Source organism: Engystomops pustulosus, chromosome 5 (genome assembly GCF_040894005.1).
Source record: "Engystomops pustulosus chromosome 5, aEngPut4.maternal, whole genome shotgun sequence".
NCBI classification, from domain to species: Eukaryota; Metazoa; Chordata; class Amphibia; order Anura; family Leptodactylidae; genus Engystomops; species Engystomops pustulosus.
This window is the reverse complement of record NC_092415.1, coordinates 171,406,030-171,422,527: the sequence shown is the minus strand read 5'-3', so window position 1 is coordinate 171,422,527 and position 16,498 is coordinate 171,406,030. Positions and strand designations below refer to the sequence as shown.

Sequence of the window (16,498 nt, the reverse complement as noted above, 5' to 3'; positions counted from 1 at the left end):
TTACCCCTCTAGTATTTTAGAGAGTTCCGCCAGACTGGATATTTAAAGTGAAACAGGGGAAGGTAGGCAAAAAATCAGATGAAAAAAAAAATTATAAAATTAAAGGTTAAAAATATTTTTTTTGTTTTTTTTTGCTTTGGTAATAGAAATAAGCTACATTATTACAACAGTAAAAATCCCCCAGGCAACCTAATACTTTAAGTTTCTACTTAGAACTCTTAGTTCCATCTAATACTATTACCGTTAATGGAGATTTGAAGGATGAGCATTCTCCGGATGTCCATGAGAGTCATTGTGACCCTCTGTACTGAACCCTTTTTCTCCTGTAGCCAACAGTATGGCAAAAGTGACATCTACAGGACATGTACATGTACTACAAATTATATGACGACAGGTATGTGAGTTCAGTGACCTCATAGGTCAAAAGTTATCCCTTTAAGGAAATTTCTGGCCTCCAAGTCAATCATCCTCACAATAATACAAAATGAGAACTTTTACAAAAAAAGATTTTTTTAGCTAGCTTTTTTGTAAGTATCCCACAAAAACAATTGTCCACCATGCTAAATAGCAACCAATCTGTGGCTGGTCTTCCAGGGTAAAATATACATGGTGGTTGGTTGATTACAGCTGGTTGAGTACAGGGCCTCATATATCACTATGGTGATTGTCCTATCCTCTGAGCTGTGATTGGTGCGTGAATTCCGCCCAGTGTGCGGTATGTGATTCATGCACCAACCACAGTCATTTGCTGCTGGCCTAAATGTAAGATGGACAGCATAATCTTCCAGATCCATACCTCACAATGGCACGTCTGTCCCAACCCTATGTATATCCATTCTTGACTTTCTCTCCCATATCATCCACTTTTTGTCGGCTTTGACGGAAAGAAGTGGAAGTGTTTTTAAAGAATATAAGTATTAAAACCTGAAGGTGAAGGTTATTATTTTTTATTATGAAGGTGATTATGTGGTCGTTACCCGTCTTACTTTCTTTGCCTCTCTCCTTGTTGCGTGGGTGCATTAGCTGCTGCTCCCGCCGGTGCCTCTCGGCTTCTTGCTCCTGTCTCTGTTGCTCCAGTTTATGTTCCTTCTCTCTCTCTAAGAGCTCCTGTTGTTGCTTCATTGCAAGTAATTCCTGCTGCAACTTGTGACAAAAGAAGGATAAATCACACAATCAGATTTCCAATGTTATATTTAACACAAAATTCAATAATTGTATAAATCATATAGATGCTAGATGGTAAGCAGCGCTCCCAGGAATCCAGACATAAATGAATAGGTGATCCTCTTTATTCCATATTGTCACAATACAGGAACGTTTCGGCTAAACGTGAGCCTTTTTCAAGATTGAGCCAAAACGTTGCTGTATTTTGGCAATATGGAATAAAGAGGACCACTTATTCATTTATGTTTGGATTCCTGGGAGTGCTGCTTACTTTTGACTTTATGTATCTAGGGGACCTGAGGCCTGGTTCTGGAGAGTGTGCACCCGCTGTTACTTTATTAGTGTGCTGTTTGGACTTTCCTTAAGTACTATAAGGAAACACTGTTTGTAATAAACCCACAAGAGACTATCCTGATCATGTTAACTTTGTTGATGGGCTGTGTTTGAAGGTCCCAGGTTTATTCCCTATCCACTCACTGAGTGCTGGAAGTTGTTTAGTGCTGTCCTTGGCAACTTCCACCTATCCCATAGCATTGAATGGAGCTGCAGGACACATGCTTGACCTATGGCTGCATTCATTTAGGGATTTGATTTGTTGGGGTCCCAGCAGTCACACATCCACCAATCAGATGGTTATCCACTATTCTGTGGATATGGGATAACAATGAAACCTTCAGCAACCCCATTAAAGAAACAGTTACAATCTGCAAATAGTAGACATGAACATCTAATCCTGTAGGACATGCACAAGTGCAGCAGTTATCATAAGAGAGTCCTGGAGAAGTTAGGAGGAGGTCCAACACATATTTTGATCACTAAATGTTTCTAGAGACCTAACTTTACTCCTTCTGGGAGGAAACTAACAAAAACGTGAGGGGAACATACAATCCCTAAGAAGTTGTTACCCATGGTCGGATTTGAAGGTAAATCCTGTAGACGACAGTACTAACCACTGCGCTACCCTGAGAAGCCCTGACCAGGTGGGAATCCTTCTCTAAGCCCTCGTGCACACAATGATTTTTTCACAGTTCCATGTATTGCTATGGGCTCATGCGCACAGCTGAGGATTCTTCAGAGCAGGTCCTATTATTCTTGGTCGTGTTTGCATTTTGGCCCTCCCATAGCAGACTATGCAGTCAGGATTGGCGGATCTAGGTGAAACAAAACAGGAGACATGTTGGAGCCACGCAGTTACCAAGAGTGAAATGCTATTGTTTCTTTGTAATTCATATGCTTTATGGTTTATATTTAGGGATGAACTAACCCCTTCATTAGGTGCATACATGACAGTGAAAGATTGTCGATTACGAAGGAGCATTTCACTTGCGGTAACAATGAAACTCCAACAGTTTTCCTATTTTTATCAACATATACTTACCTTGATAAGGAGGAGGTTGTCTGTATTATCCTCGCTCCTCCCAAAGCGCAGACTCTCTTCCTCCAGGAACCGCTACTTCACCATGAGAGATCTACTCCCTTCCCCCCTCCTCCTCCTCTTTTTTCTTTTTCTACCTCTAACCTACTCATCCTTTTTCCTGTTGCTTTGGCCGTTCACACGATTGCTTTCATCAGGATAATACTATTGTTTGTTATTAGGACTCTTTCACCCCAGAGTGATGTGGTTGCTTCCCTCAAGACATGAGTGGTGACAGGGAATGAAATAAGTGGCTATACCTTCTATTTCATACTTCAAGAGGTTGGGACAAGCTATTTACGCCATTTACCAGCCTCCGCAAAACCGGATGACATACGGGTAACATATGGTCTGTTATTGCCTCACGAAAAGTACTGTTGACATAGACACAGCAAAAGTGGAAAAGAGACCTGCAATTTGCAGCTATTGGAAAAATAGGGGAAAAGTTTGCCAAGTAGAGATGGGGAGCTGAGCTCCTGCACGGAAATAGGGCAGGAATAGGCCCTCCTCTATAATTTGAGGTGCGGCTTCCATCTCAGTCGCGATGCGGTTACACAATCAATAGAGGGCCATTAGTCAGCAACTATTTGTACAACTAGCTCACAGCCCCCCATTTGGTTGTGTGCATGAGGCCTTCGGCTGGTTACATAGGAACGTGTGCACCCATGTATACGGACCTTGTGGTGGGAGTCCCTGCATTTTATAGAAAGATAATGCAGGGTTTCTTCTGCCAGATTCATGAAGAACGGGCACCACAATCTGGGCCGGCGCCAGACAAGGAACACCCGGGCAAGTGTCGGGGCCCAGAGATGCTGGGGGTGCCCACATAAAGCTCTACATAAGGAATCCTAGGTGGTAAGTGGGGCTGTAGCTAAAGAATCCATAAGTTATGAGGGGGTTTTATATAAAATAACCATGAGGGGGCTGTTTGGTATTTTAAGGGAACAGGGAACTGTTTTAGTTTCTGAATTTTTAATGCCGACATCTGAGTTTTCTGAAAAGGGGCCCACAGAGGCTCTGTCGCCCAGGGGCCTACTGAAACCTGAAGCCGACCCTGACCAAATTCCTGAATCTGGTGCACCCTGCACTGTTTTTAATAAATGTGGCCCGTAGTCTCTCTGTGTAATGGCTGTATGGGAAAACAAAGTGATCACTTCATTCTAAAAGAAAACTTAGATCCCAGCAAGTTCACAGCACTGCAGACATTAACCTGTCCAGTGCCAGGGCAATGGGTGGTACATTCTGTCACATACATCCCCAGCAGCTCATATTGCAAAACCTGAGCTTTCTTGGAAATCACATTTCTTTGTAAAGAACTTAATGGAAGCAATGCCCCCGGGAACCATTCACAGTCAGTTGTAAATGTTCTTAAGAGAAACATTCCTAGTCACTCTTTTCCTCTTTGGATAACAGACAAGAAGAATGACAATGGAAGCCCTGTTAATATGAAAAATCTACTCAACTATGCAGGAAACAGATTTGCTGAATTAAAGAAATCTGCTGCCCCATTGCTTGCTTAGGGAGGGTGGCCCTGGGACACTATGACCAAAATCAAAAACAACATTAACCTTTGAGAAGTGGAGAGACATTAATCATGCACCGAGCGGCAACCAATGTTAATGTGGTGAGTCATGTGATTGCTGCATGGACGAGACTAGATTCCACACAGACAAGATGAAGAATGATATATGGAATTATAATACAGAAGTCTCCAACCTGGGAATCGCCAGATGCTAAACTACAACAACCCCCAGCTTGTACTGACAGAAAAAAACTATAACTCCCAGCATAGACCCATAACTAAACTACAATTCCCAGCATGCACCTACTGAAAAAATTATAACTCCCAGAATGCACCGACAACAAAAAAAACTAACTTCCAACATGCACCAACAACAGAAAAAACTAAAATTGACAATATGAACCAACGTCAGAAAAAACTAAATAATTCTCAGCATGCACAAACACAAAAAACTATAACTCTCAGCATGCACCAACATGTAAAGAACTATAACTCCCAGCATGCACCAACATGTAAAGAACTATAACTCCCAGCATGCACCAACACCTAAAACTCCCAATTATAAATAACATAATTATGAAAGTTGTATTCACAGAGCATGATAACAGTTTAAAAGACCTCCTGACATCTAGCACATACACAGAATGATATTTGTCATATAAGTAACATGTAAATCTGTGACTAATGTATTATTCACACCACATTTTACAAACACTATTTTTAAGGACAAGAAAAACACTCTCCTTACATATGAAATACATGTGACTCTCATAAAAATTATACACCCATTAACCATTACATTTCCCTCCTGCCTAATATTGTGCACCACATGACTACGCTACCCCATATACATGAACGCCCCGGCCCGCCCGATTATTATGGTCTCCGTCAGTTATTGTAGTGCATGTTATATCACTGAATTGAATCTGGGTCGTTGTTACCATTTGGGGCAAACATAAGAGGCTTCTGAAATTGCTCTTGTATAGATCTTTTTTATCTACTCCTCCAGAGGACGTCTGTAGCACATCTCCATGTAGTTTGCTTTTATAGACGGATATTTGATATATTTTTTTTTCTTATAGTTTTTACGTTTATACTGTGTGGCATTACCTGTCATATTGTGTATGATGTATAATTGCCTGATAAAAAAAAAGAAAAAATGTACATATTGGGAAATAATAAAACATATCCCAGATCTCCAGATAACAGATCTCCAGGTGCTTTGTATTGTGTGTTTTATTACTTTACATATTAACTAAGGGACTTTTAATTGTCTACTGTTCCCTTTTAAGTGTTACCCTTTAAAGTGCACCTGTCTCAGTGCACTAAACTACTGTGGTACTGTGATTGGAGGCTGTAATAAAAAAATAGTTAAAAAAAAATTTGGGGGGGGGGGGGTGGGCGGGAGATTTTCTCTCCATCTTTGGATACCACTGATTGTGTCAACATTCAGCACAAAAAAATACTCAACACAACTAATGTATGTTAACCCACCCTTCCATACTTCTGCTTGTAACTGTCTATTTCTCTATAAGGCCTCATGCACACGACCGCTATGAGGGCCGTGATCTGTCTGCAGAATTTGTTGCCAAATCATTGCCCCATAGAGGTCTATGGCATCCGATCATGGTGCGGTGAGATGGAGTGCATGACCTGGACAGCCGCAGTGCGAAGCATGTGATGTGTCCTACATTGCCGCTTTGCAGTTGTCTTTCTATGGAGAGGGGAGTTGTCATGGATGGCTAGGGATGCGATGTGCTTCACCCTCTATTAATTTCTATAGATATTCTGTACATCGGTAGGTATACAGAACATCTAGAATTCAAATCTACACAAACCGCCTGACCAAAGACCTCCAAGTAACCTTGTATCATTGCAACATGTGCTCAGAGTTGCTTCCCAAAAATTGGCCAGTGGTTTCTTGGCAAAAACAAATTGTCAAAGGATATTAGCAATCCTATGTGCAATGTCACAAGGTATTTGGGGCATGTTGGGTGCAGTGTCAGACTGAGGTCCCTTGGGACCACCAGATAATTTTATTTTGGGTGCCCATCCTTCATCATTACATCCATATTATGTTGTCTTCTTCTGTATCTATGGGGTCCTGTATTGGATTAGAGCTTGCACCCACCAAAAGATTTGGTTCTCCAGAGGGCCTGTCAGACACTGGGTGGTTTTTGTGGTTTGTCTTACTCTATGTGAGGATACTCTTGAGTCAGAGTTTTCTCTCTGGTAGTGTCATATCATTATGATGCTCATACACTAGAGTAAGAATGATAGCAAAAAGGAAGGTAAGGAGCATTGCAGAATTCACATCCAGGTTCTTTGGAAAGTTAGACAGTAATTGGGGAAAAATGTTAAGAAACACAATAATAACAATTATTATTACACTCATTATGGGTTTAGTACCTGCTTACCAGATATAGGAATCAGAAAATGAGCCAACAACCTGTACTAAACGATAGATGTAGTGAAATATGAGCAGGTTGTGGTCCTTTAATACAAGACTGAATCTAACACTATCTAATAATGGGCTACATCCTTGTCCTACACTTAACGTAGCTGAGTAAACACGACTTCACAGCAAGCGTTCCCCAGACCACACAGCTCCTGGAAGGCCATGGGCTCACACAGACGCTCGGTGTGTTTCCCCTTCCACTTCAATTTGCATTGGCTCCCAGCTGACATTAACAGGCTCCATAACAACCGGTGTTTGGAGGCTTAAGACTATTCCCTGACCACTCAGAGCCATTACTTAACAACATAAATATTGGCTGGCAATGAGACTTTAATTATTTTGATTTATACTTGAATCCTTCAGCTCGCCTATTCTTGTGTCTGACCGTTGTCATGTGACTACTTTCAGTTTCAAGCAGTGAATAAACATGACCATGAGATGATCTAGGGGTCAATATACAAGCATTAGCTGCCTGCAGGATCTGATCCCTTGGCTTCGGTACTTGGAGAAGATTCAATTGTGTGACTCAAGGTTCAAATGAATAAATATGCTCAAGTTTGTTATTGTGCAGATGGTCCCATTCTCTATGTGGCTGTGACTAAACGTCCTAAAAACCAACATTAACTAAAAATTATGTCAACCAAGACCTAAAAAAAAACAGATGTGTACTTTATATGGCTGCAGATTCTAGGCAATAGGTTTGCAGGGTTCAAGGAGACATTTCCCTGCATTAAAATCCATTAGATAAGGTAAGTAAAGATCCTGGACAACCCTAACACCTTTACCCCAACTTCATCTCCAATTCCATGACATCTAAAAATTTAATTGAAGTAAAGTGATTTATATCTTCCTATTTCAGAGGCAAAACAAAGGTACCCCCTACTGGGTGATTGGGGTCTGTTTTTTGGGCATTGGGAACCATTAAAGGGAACCTGCCACCAGGAGACCCATTTTTAGCACTCCCCCAGTCCCCACAGACTGAGAAACATGTGACCATTTCAAAAATATGAATAACTCCCCACACTAGGGATTGGCTGTAGAGGAGCAGGGGGCGTCACTAAGCCAAGTGATGGGTGTTTTCATATATTTGAAAAGGTCACATGTAGTAGCTGTTCCCCAAGGGGGGGGACTGCTCCTTTCCAGGCCCTCCCATTTGGCAACTGCCTAGTCACACAGCAGATGCTAATGAAAGGTACAATATAACACATCTTTTTTTCTGTAAAACCTATTTTTAATACAAAAACACTTTGGCAGCGTATGTACTATGCTCTGTGGGGACTGGGGGAGTGCTAAAAATGGGTCTCCTGGTGACAGGTTCCCTTTAACCCCTTCCCGACGCGCGCCGTACTAGTACGGCGCGCGCAGGGTCCCGGGGCATGGAGAGGGCTCGCGGGCCGAGCCCTCTCCATAGCCGGTAAGTCTTTGCTGCATATTGCAGCAAAGGCTTACCGGTAACACCCGCGATCGGTGCTAGCACCGATCGCGGGTGCTTTCACCGCGATCACCTCCGGCAATGCTGCCGGAGGCTTCAAAAAGATGGCGCGGATCTTCGCTCCCCGATGACGTCACGGGGAGCGGTGATCCGTTGCCATGACAGCATCGGGCCTCACGAAGGCCCGAAGCTGTCTCGTTTTAACCTATTCATTACAATGTGCTATCAGCACATTGTAATGAATGAGGAGTAAAATCCCCATATACTGCCATATTGCAGTATGGCAGTATATGGTAGGATCGATCAGACAACCTAGGGTTAAAGTACCCTAGGGAGTCTGAAAAATAGTTAAAGTAAAAGTAAAAAAAAGTTTAAAAAAAAAAAATTATATTAAAAAAACCTAAAAATTCAAATCACCCCCCTTTCCCTAGAACTGATATTAATATTAATAAACAGTAAAAATCATAAACACATTAGGTATCGCCGTGTCAGAAAATGTCCGATCTATCAAAATATAATAACGGTTTTTCACTGCGTTTAATCCCGTAACGGAAAATAGCGTCCAAAGTCAAAAATGACATTTTTTTGCCATTTTGGAAAATATAAAAAAATTAATAAAAAGTGATCAAAAAGTAGCACAGTCCTAACAATGATAGCAATGAAAACGCCATCAAAAGTCGCAAAAAATGACACCACCCACAGCTTCGTACACCAAAGTATGAAAAAGTTATTAGCGCCAGAAGATGACAAAATCAAAAAAAAAATTTTTGTACAGGAGGTTTTAATTTTTTTAAATGTATGAAAATATTATAAAACCTGTACAAATGTGGTATCCCTGTGATCGTAGCAACCCAAAGAATAAAGTAGACCTGTCATTTGGGGCACACAGTGAAAGCTGTAAAATCCAAGCCCACAAGAAAACGTTGCAAATGTGTTTTTTCACCATTTTCACTGCATTTGGAATTTTTTTCCCGCTTCCCAGTACACGCCATGGAACATTAAATACCGTCACTACGAAGTGCAATTTGTTACGCAGAAAATAAGCCATAACAGAGCTCTTTATGTGGAAAAATAAAAAAGTTATAGATTTTTGAAGGTGGGGTGTGAAAAATGGAAGTGAAAAAACTAAAAAAGGCCAAGTCGTTAAGGGGTTAAACCACAGAACTGTCACTACTTCATTGTATCCATTGAGAATAGAAGCAATGACACCTGACTTTTCTGAATGGGGCAAATTGGCCAAGCAGGGTCTCAGCATTGTCATCTATATGTCTTGTAGAGGCAAAATATAAGTCCCTCAAGATTGTGCAACCTCATAAACAGAGGAGCCTGGTGCAGGTCAGAGGTACTAATAACTATATATAAAGTCACTTCAACCAAATTTATAGTGCTATCTACTTTATCAGCCTTTATTCTAACAATAGAAGCTTAAATTAATTAGAAATACACAATAAATACAAGAGGTCAAATAATGGAAAAGTTATAAAATTTTACAGCACTATACTGGTACAATATTCAAGATTTCTAACATTTCCAGTACCAAAAGTACTGGAGAGGAGGGGTGAGCATTGCTCTTCTCTCCCCTCTCCAAATGAAATGGCGCAGCCCGGCCGTACGTACGGGGAAAGATAGAGCATGCTTTATCTTTTCCCCGTGTACGGTGTGGTACTATGCCACATGTGTGTGGCACCGCACTGATGTCGGGTCACCATAGCGGCCATATATATTATAGATTATAGATTAGATCTTATGCTGCACCAGATTTATTACAATGTAGTATAGTCCGATCTGGCTTAGTTTGAGACTATCTTACTGTACTTTTCACTTCATATTAGTTGGCATTAATTTTTGGCATACTGACCTTTTTGTCACAAAGTCACATCCCTATTTTTACTAGTACTAATCATAAAAGTGCCTGAAAACTTTCTAAAGCCCTTGCTAAATGTGGCTCAGACATTTTTTTGTGCAAATTGCAAAGGTATTCTGTCGTAAACAAATTGATAAATCTGCCCCAAAGTGTTTTTATTAAATTCTAGGTATGTGTATATGGTTACTTGCAGTGTAGAATTATACAGCACTATACATTTATTTGTGATTAGAGTTACAATTCTTTAATCAGATATTCTCTGCCATGCTTATACAAACGAGGCAACTTTAAAGAATATCTACCACCAGGATCAAGGATTATAAAACAAACACACTTATACCCTTGTTTTTAGCAAAAGAAGGCTTTAAAAATTATAAAGTGGGGCTTTGGGAAATTAACGGCTTTTTAAAGGCTTTTTTTTTTTTTTTACAAAAGGGCATACAAGAAGCTAAAAGAAGAGGATCCTTCCAAAGGAGGCACACAGTAGAAAGTAAGTGTGCTTAGTTTACAAACCTTGATCCTGGTGGGTCCATGGAGGAGAACTAGAGAATCTTAAAAGCATTGCCCTGCAAAATTGACTTATCTCTATACTTTTCAGTTGGTAGAAAATGGAACCACTACATTCCCAAATTGTGCGGCCATGTGTATGTGGGCTAACAAGCGATATTTTTGCATTTTTGCATATCCGCGGGATACATTGACCCCTTTTGATGACCAGGCCAAGTAGAAAGTTCATCATCTCAAGTCTCAATCTAACTCGATTGGACCCCCATTTTTGAGATTTACAACAAGTTCAAGTGCCTGTACACCTTAAATGAAAGTGTCCTAATTACTTTTCGTTTGAAGATAATTCTAAGAAATAGAAATTATCCCCCTCCTGGTTTCATCGACCATATATAACCCGTGTGAACAGCTGTCATGGACAATATGAAGCTAAAATGTGTGCATGCATTGGCGACGCGATGCTCCATTTGATGACTGTTCGTTTAACCTACTTCAGCCTAATGTGTATGGCCGACTTTAGCGAAACTAAAAAGTAGGAAATGCTTAAGAAAATAAACACCAGGTAAGCATCGCCTACGAGAAGGGCTTGAATTCCACCTTAACGCTTTAATCTTTTCCATTTACAGAAGAGACTGTGTTTAGGTCTACTTGGAATGGTACACTTCAGACTGCTCATGTTCATTTTTGGCCTGTTCCAACCCCACTTTGTAGAAAACCAGCCCCAATATTGGTATCACATCAGTTTGTGGTCTAGCGCAATATAGATATCATAGATACCTTGAGGTGTTCCTGGAGCTGGGCCTGGTGTTGCCTTGTGAGGTTTTCATGCTGTTTCTGAAACTCAGCAATGAGCAGCTGCTTCTGAATCTGCTGCTGCTGCTGGATTAATAGCAGCTCCTGCTGCAGCTGCTTCTCCCGCAACACCGGGTCTAAAATTGGCATCACTGTTCTTAGATCTGTCCTTAGGTCCAGTGGTGTGACCGGGTCCAAACCTGTGGGAACTTCAGACTTGATATCTAAAATACATAACAAACAACAGATATTTTTTTAATATTATCTATGGAAATAGCCCTAACCCTGAAGACCAGTCTAGCGTTAGATCCAGACTTTATAGACTTAAGTTATTAACACTTTTAAAGGAAATCTACTATCAAATCTACTATCAAAATCAAACCTGATACACTAACTCATAGATTCAGAAAACGTGGCTGTGGTCATCTCTTATATTTGTAATCAATGGCCTTCTTGCTTTTAAAATGTAATTTTAAAATTATGCTAATAAGCCAAAAGGGCTCCGAGGGGCATTACCAGCGCCCCTCCATGCTTCACATGTGGTCACACTGTGCAGGAGCACAGTGTAAGATAACAGCAGGAAGACGGAGGTGGGAAGTGCTCCTCCACAGTATAACAGCTTGTGAAGCCACAGCAGGGAAGGGCTCTGGTAATGCCCCCCAGAGCCCTCATGGCTTATTAGCATAATATTAACTGTTGAAATATAAGAAGATTACCCCAGTCATGGCTCCTGGATCTAGGAGTAAGTGTCATTGGTTTATCACGATGGTACATTTTCTTTAAACAGCCTTACTTGTAAACTTATAAAATTACTATATAGGACATGTAGGTGCAATAATGACATTATCCAATAGATAGTGAATCTATTTTTAGAGGGATACTGCTGAACCCCAAAATAACATTGACAAAGGAGATATCTGAAATATACATCAAAGATCAATGAAAGCCCCGAGTGAAACCCCAAATATTAGTGAAAAAAGCCTAAGAGCAACATTATAAATTAAATATTTTCAAAAATAGAACTATAACAACCTTTCCGCCCACAATCTTCTTTTTGTTTGTTTCTATTCTGAAACAACTGTGTGTTGGCTGGATTTCAGGAACTGACCACAGTGCAGAGGATGGGACTCGGGGAATCATAGTGATATATGATAAAAGGGGCTCAGGTATCAAACTTTGTGCTTGCCTTTTGCTCTATTTTTTGTGACTTTTCATGGCACACATGATAATTTTTTTGCACCTTAAAGTCTCCTTTAAAAGTTCACCATTGTCTAGTTTTCTACAGTGTTCCCTGAGATACCACCTGAAACCAGATGTGGAAGTTAAGACTTTTTTACAATGTTGTAGATGTTGGTGCAAATTTATGGCTGCCCCTGACCTGGTGTAGAAATTAAATTAGAGCTAATTGTAATTTTGAGACTTTGTGCTACTTTTGTTTAAAAAAGTCATAGTGTAACACTATGATGCCTGGAGTCCGATCCTCGGCGCTGTGGTTGGTCTGTGAAATCCAACCATTATAGGATCTGTGATTTATCGGGTCGTGTGCCACTTGCCTAAGACAAGGTTTGTTCCTCCGTATTCCTCCTTACTCATCATTAATTTATATGAAATGTATATTAAATAAAGCTGCTCAAGAATTCTTGGATTATTACGTTGACGGCCTCATTCTTTCGATTTTGTTTGAGTTCCAAAGTTGTTGCTTCAAAGTACTACAGAGAAAAAAATTACATAATAAATATCTATACTATTCTACTATACTCTATTATCATGAGCTCCTCGGGTGGCATATCAATGTACAGGCAGTGCCTGACTTATGAACACCCGACTTACAGATGACCAAAGAGTAACAAATGGACCTTTCTGGCCTCCTCTGGTAAAGCTCTCTGGATGCTGATAATTTACTGAACTTCAGCCCCAAGCTCCATAATAACTGTAATAATCCTTGTTCCAATGACAGTTCAAAATGATAAAAATCCAATTGTCACAGAGACAAAAAAATTGTCTGATGTTACACTTTTAAAACAAAACCTGTTCTAACTTACATACACATTCAACGTAAGAACAAATCTACAGAACCGATCTTGTAGGGTTTGCCTGTAATTGTGATTGGGTATGGGGAATCTTCAAACACACTGGGGGAGATTTATTAAAGGGTTTTTTTTCCTGTGAAACGTCGACAGAATAGGGCCTAACTTGCCAATCGGTGGGGGTCTCAGTGATGGGAACTCCACAGATCACAAGAACGATGGGGTCTGATGTACCCCTCATTGTTCCCTGAGATGACCGGAGCAGCCGGTCACGCATGGTCGGACTGCCCTAGTCCTCTCTATGGAGCTGACGGGGATTGCGGAGTGCCACACTTGTTTTGTAGGAAAGCCCCTTTAAGACTAGCGTTTATTACACCAGTCTTAAAATTCTCCCTGATGGATGTCTGGCACCCATATACACTAAGAGGCTCCGGCCTCTCAGCGAATATGGGCGTAAACTTCAGCAGTTCCGATCTTTAAAGCAGATATGAACTGGTGGAGGTTGTTGCCCCCTAGAGTCTCCGTTTTTCTCTGGGGTGTCTCTGTGTGTCGAACGACACTTGCTAGTAAAAATAACGCATTTCTCACTAACACATCTCAGCAAGCACATTAATGATCAAACTAATATTGGAAGCTTTGAAACGGACAACTTCATCAACATAAAACATAATGGGGTGGGGGAGGATTTAACTAAAAAATTGAGAATATTTAAAAGAAATTAGAAAAATTGTACAAGAGTCATAAAATTGAAACCCCAAACAAAACACAAAGTTCTCTTCTCCTGTCGCTGAGAAGAAATTGTAGACAAATTGGTTGACTTTTTTTTTTTTTTACTCTGCGGCAATAATTCCTCCTAAACTGTTTGGTTTGGTTTTCCAGACTAATCATTAAATGGTGAAAAATCGCTCTTAAGCTCACAAAAACTACTCTTGATTATAAATAATAGCCTTGAATTGGAAGCTAAAAGCAGGCAAGAGCCCGGCCCTCGATCCAATTCATTCAGCAGCAATCCACATTCCATTTGTCTAGACTAAATATAGCTACGTTTACACAAGAAATCAATAGTACTTGCTGAGAGCACAGCAAAAGCATGAATATTTCATCAAAGGCAGGGAGTGAGGGAATGATGGCAATCAGTAAAGTGACAGCTATGTGCGGGCTGACTGCGGCCCCACTGATGAGTCACACCACGCTGGACAATGGCTTCCTCCCTGCAAGTCGCAATCCGATTGAATGCGTCTTTCTATTTTTAACAGTAATTGTGTTGCAAGTGACAAAGCCTTATCATCTTGAAGTGAGAGATAGATTTTCTTACATCTCCTATGACAGGATAATATGCCCTGCGAGAAGCAATAATAGCAGCTCGGTCCCACTCGCTGATCGCATGTCTCTTTTTCTCGTACACTGCGCCACATCACCAAATCCCAAACAAAGGGGCACAGCTTTTCATACACGGCTTAATTACAATAATTAGCATGGCAACCTCAGAATTAGCCAGAGGAGAACCATCTGTCTGGATGCGAGAGTCGCCAAACATTTAACCTTTGTCACTTTCCTGCATAAAAACGATCCGGATATCAGTCTAGCGTGGAAAAAAGGAAACTTTTGTCATGTAAACACGATACAATATGTCAAACGGAATAAATCTGATGACATTATCGCCGTCAGCATTATCAGCATCTGTGTCAATAACTGGGCACTTGTCACTGAAGCTGGCATTATTTCCAAGCAATGCGTCATACACGCGACTACAGGCTGAAACATTTCAGCTGCACTGATACATTGTAACAAACTATCCAGAGAATAGAGTTGGATTCATGCGAGTGTATTAAAGGGGTTTGTCTCTTACACTTAACTTCAACAGTTTAAGCCCATGGTCCTGTGGTCCTTTGTTGTGGACCAACTTCACCGCTCACACTCTGAAAACAATAATAAAAAACTTTGGGGGCAGGAATAGGACCTACTTGGAGTTTTTCAGCATGATCAGTCAGCACATACAAGGGGACTTGGAAACATCAGTCCATAGAAGAGACACTAGGCTACTACATGTGCAAAATAAACAGCCGGGTGAGGGTAGCCTCAGTATTAAACGCGATTAAGGTCACCCATATAATACTTTCCCTATCAAATTTAGCAGGGAACAGTAGGGACTGTAGGCAGCAGGACTCAGGACTTCCTGTAAGAGCCTGTGTCCTGCTGGTTTCCAGTGGATGGAGGGGGATGACCACTTGACTTTTACACGACCATCCAACCACTAATATAGTAGATGAAGGACGGGGTGTGCATACAGTAATAAGTTCCAGTGTACATAGGGGGAATATCCCAGGACTGAAGGGGGAGTATTCCAACTGGTGCACAATGTGATCAATTCCCCCCAATTACCTCTACTGGACACAAAGGTCAGTGGAACGGTTCAGACCTTTTTAATAGAATGAACAGAAGGTATATATAAAAAATTGACATGTCCATTGATCCATTCAAAAGTATTTAGTGCAGTGATGTCACTGCTGATATCATTGTCATGTTTATATGTATGTCTTATGGAATGACAGGGCATCTTTTCTAATAACTTGATATCTCGCACTGTCACCACTGATTGGACACAGAGAAACCCCCGGAGCCATAAGCAAAGGGGGACATGACTTTGGCATGGGGGGACCTAGAACGCTGGAAGTTTTTATGTAGATGTATTCATTTAATATAGGTGGGTTTTGCTTTGAGAGGGCAGAGTGTAGGGTAGGGTGGTACTATGAGAGGGCAGAGTGTAGGGTAGGGTGGTACTATGAGAGGGGTGGGACCCAGCAGTAGATATCACTTCCTGTCCTGGGTCTCTCTTCCTCTTTCTCTCACCAGAAGACCATGGAGAAACATGTCCCTCCCACCCGCCCTGTACCATAACTACTCTACAACTGTTTACCTACTTTATGTATAATTAAGAAAACTTTATTGTACATTATTTGCTGGATCCTGACATTGTGTATTTTGTACCATGTAATATTGCTATTTACTGCATAATGATGAGATAAAGTTGGTGTTATCCTCCTAAGCCCAGAGGAAGGGCGATCCTTCAGCCATGGGTTCCCTAGAGGTTTCCTCCACAGGGGGTTTTTCCTCTCCTGAGTGCTGTGGGATGACTCTTTGTGAGTCGGAGGTTAGCCAGATTTTATGGTTGCCTGTACATTGATTCATAATGTATATGTTCATGGCTTTAGTTTAAAAAAAAGAAACATGCAAATGGAAACATATTTATTAAAAAAAAAAAAAAAAAAAATGGGAGTCAGTTTTAAGTAATAAAGAATAGCAGGTTTTGCTATCTGTCAC

The 16,498-nt window shown here is 40.8% G+C and overlaps 1 protein-coding gene across 3 annotated transcripts in view; it reads right to left on the bottom strand.

Annotated features, from left to right (window-relative positions):
• Window positions 1-16,498, bottom strand: part of HDAC9 (histone deacetylase 9) — a 344,873-nt gene that overhangs the window by 82,861 nt on the left and 245,514 nt on the right. For 2 of the 3 annotated variants that reach the window (XM_072153802.1, XM_072153804.1), the window contains 2 exons: window positions 11,136-11,374; window positions 978-1,143 (listed from right to left, as the gene is read on the bottom strand). In XM_072153802.1, the coding sequence (XP_072009903.1) occupies window positions 978-1,143; window positions 11,136-11,374 (405 nt within the window). The remainder of the gene's footprint in view (window positions 1-977; window positions 1,144-11,135; window positions 11,375-16,498) is intronic. The other variant, XM_072153803.1, reaches the window with a different exon arrangement.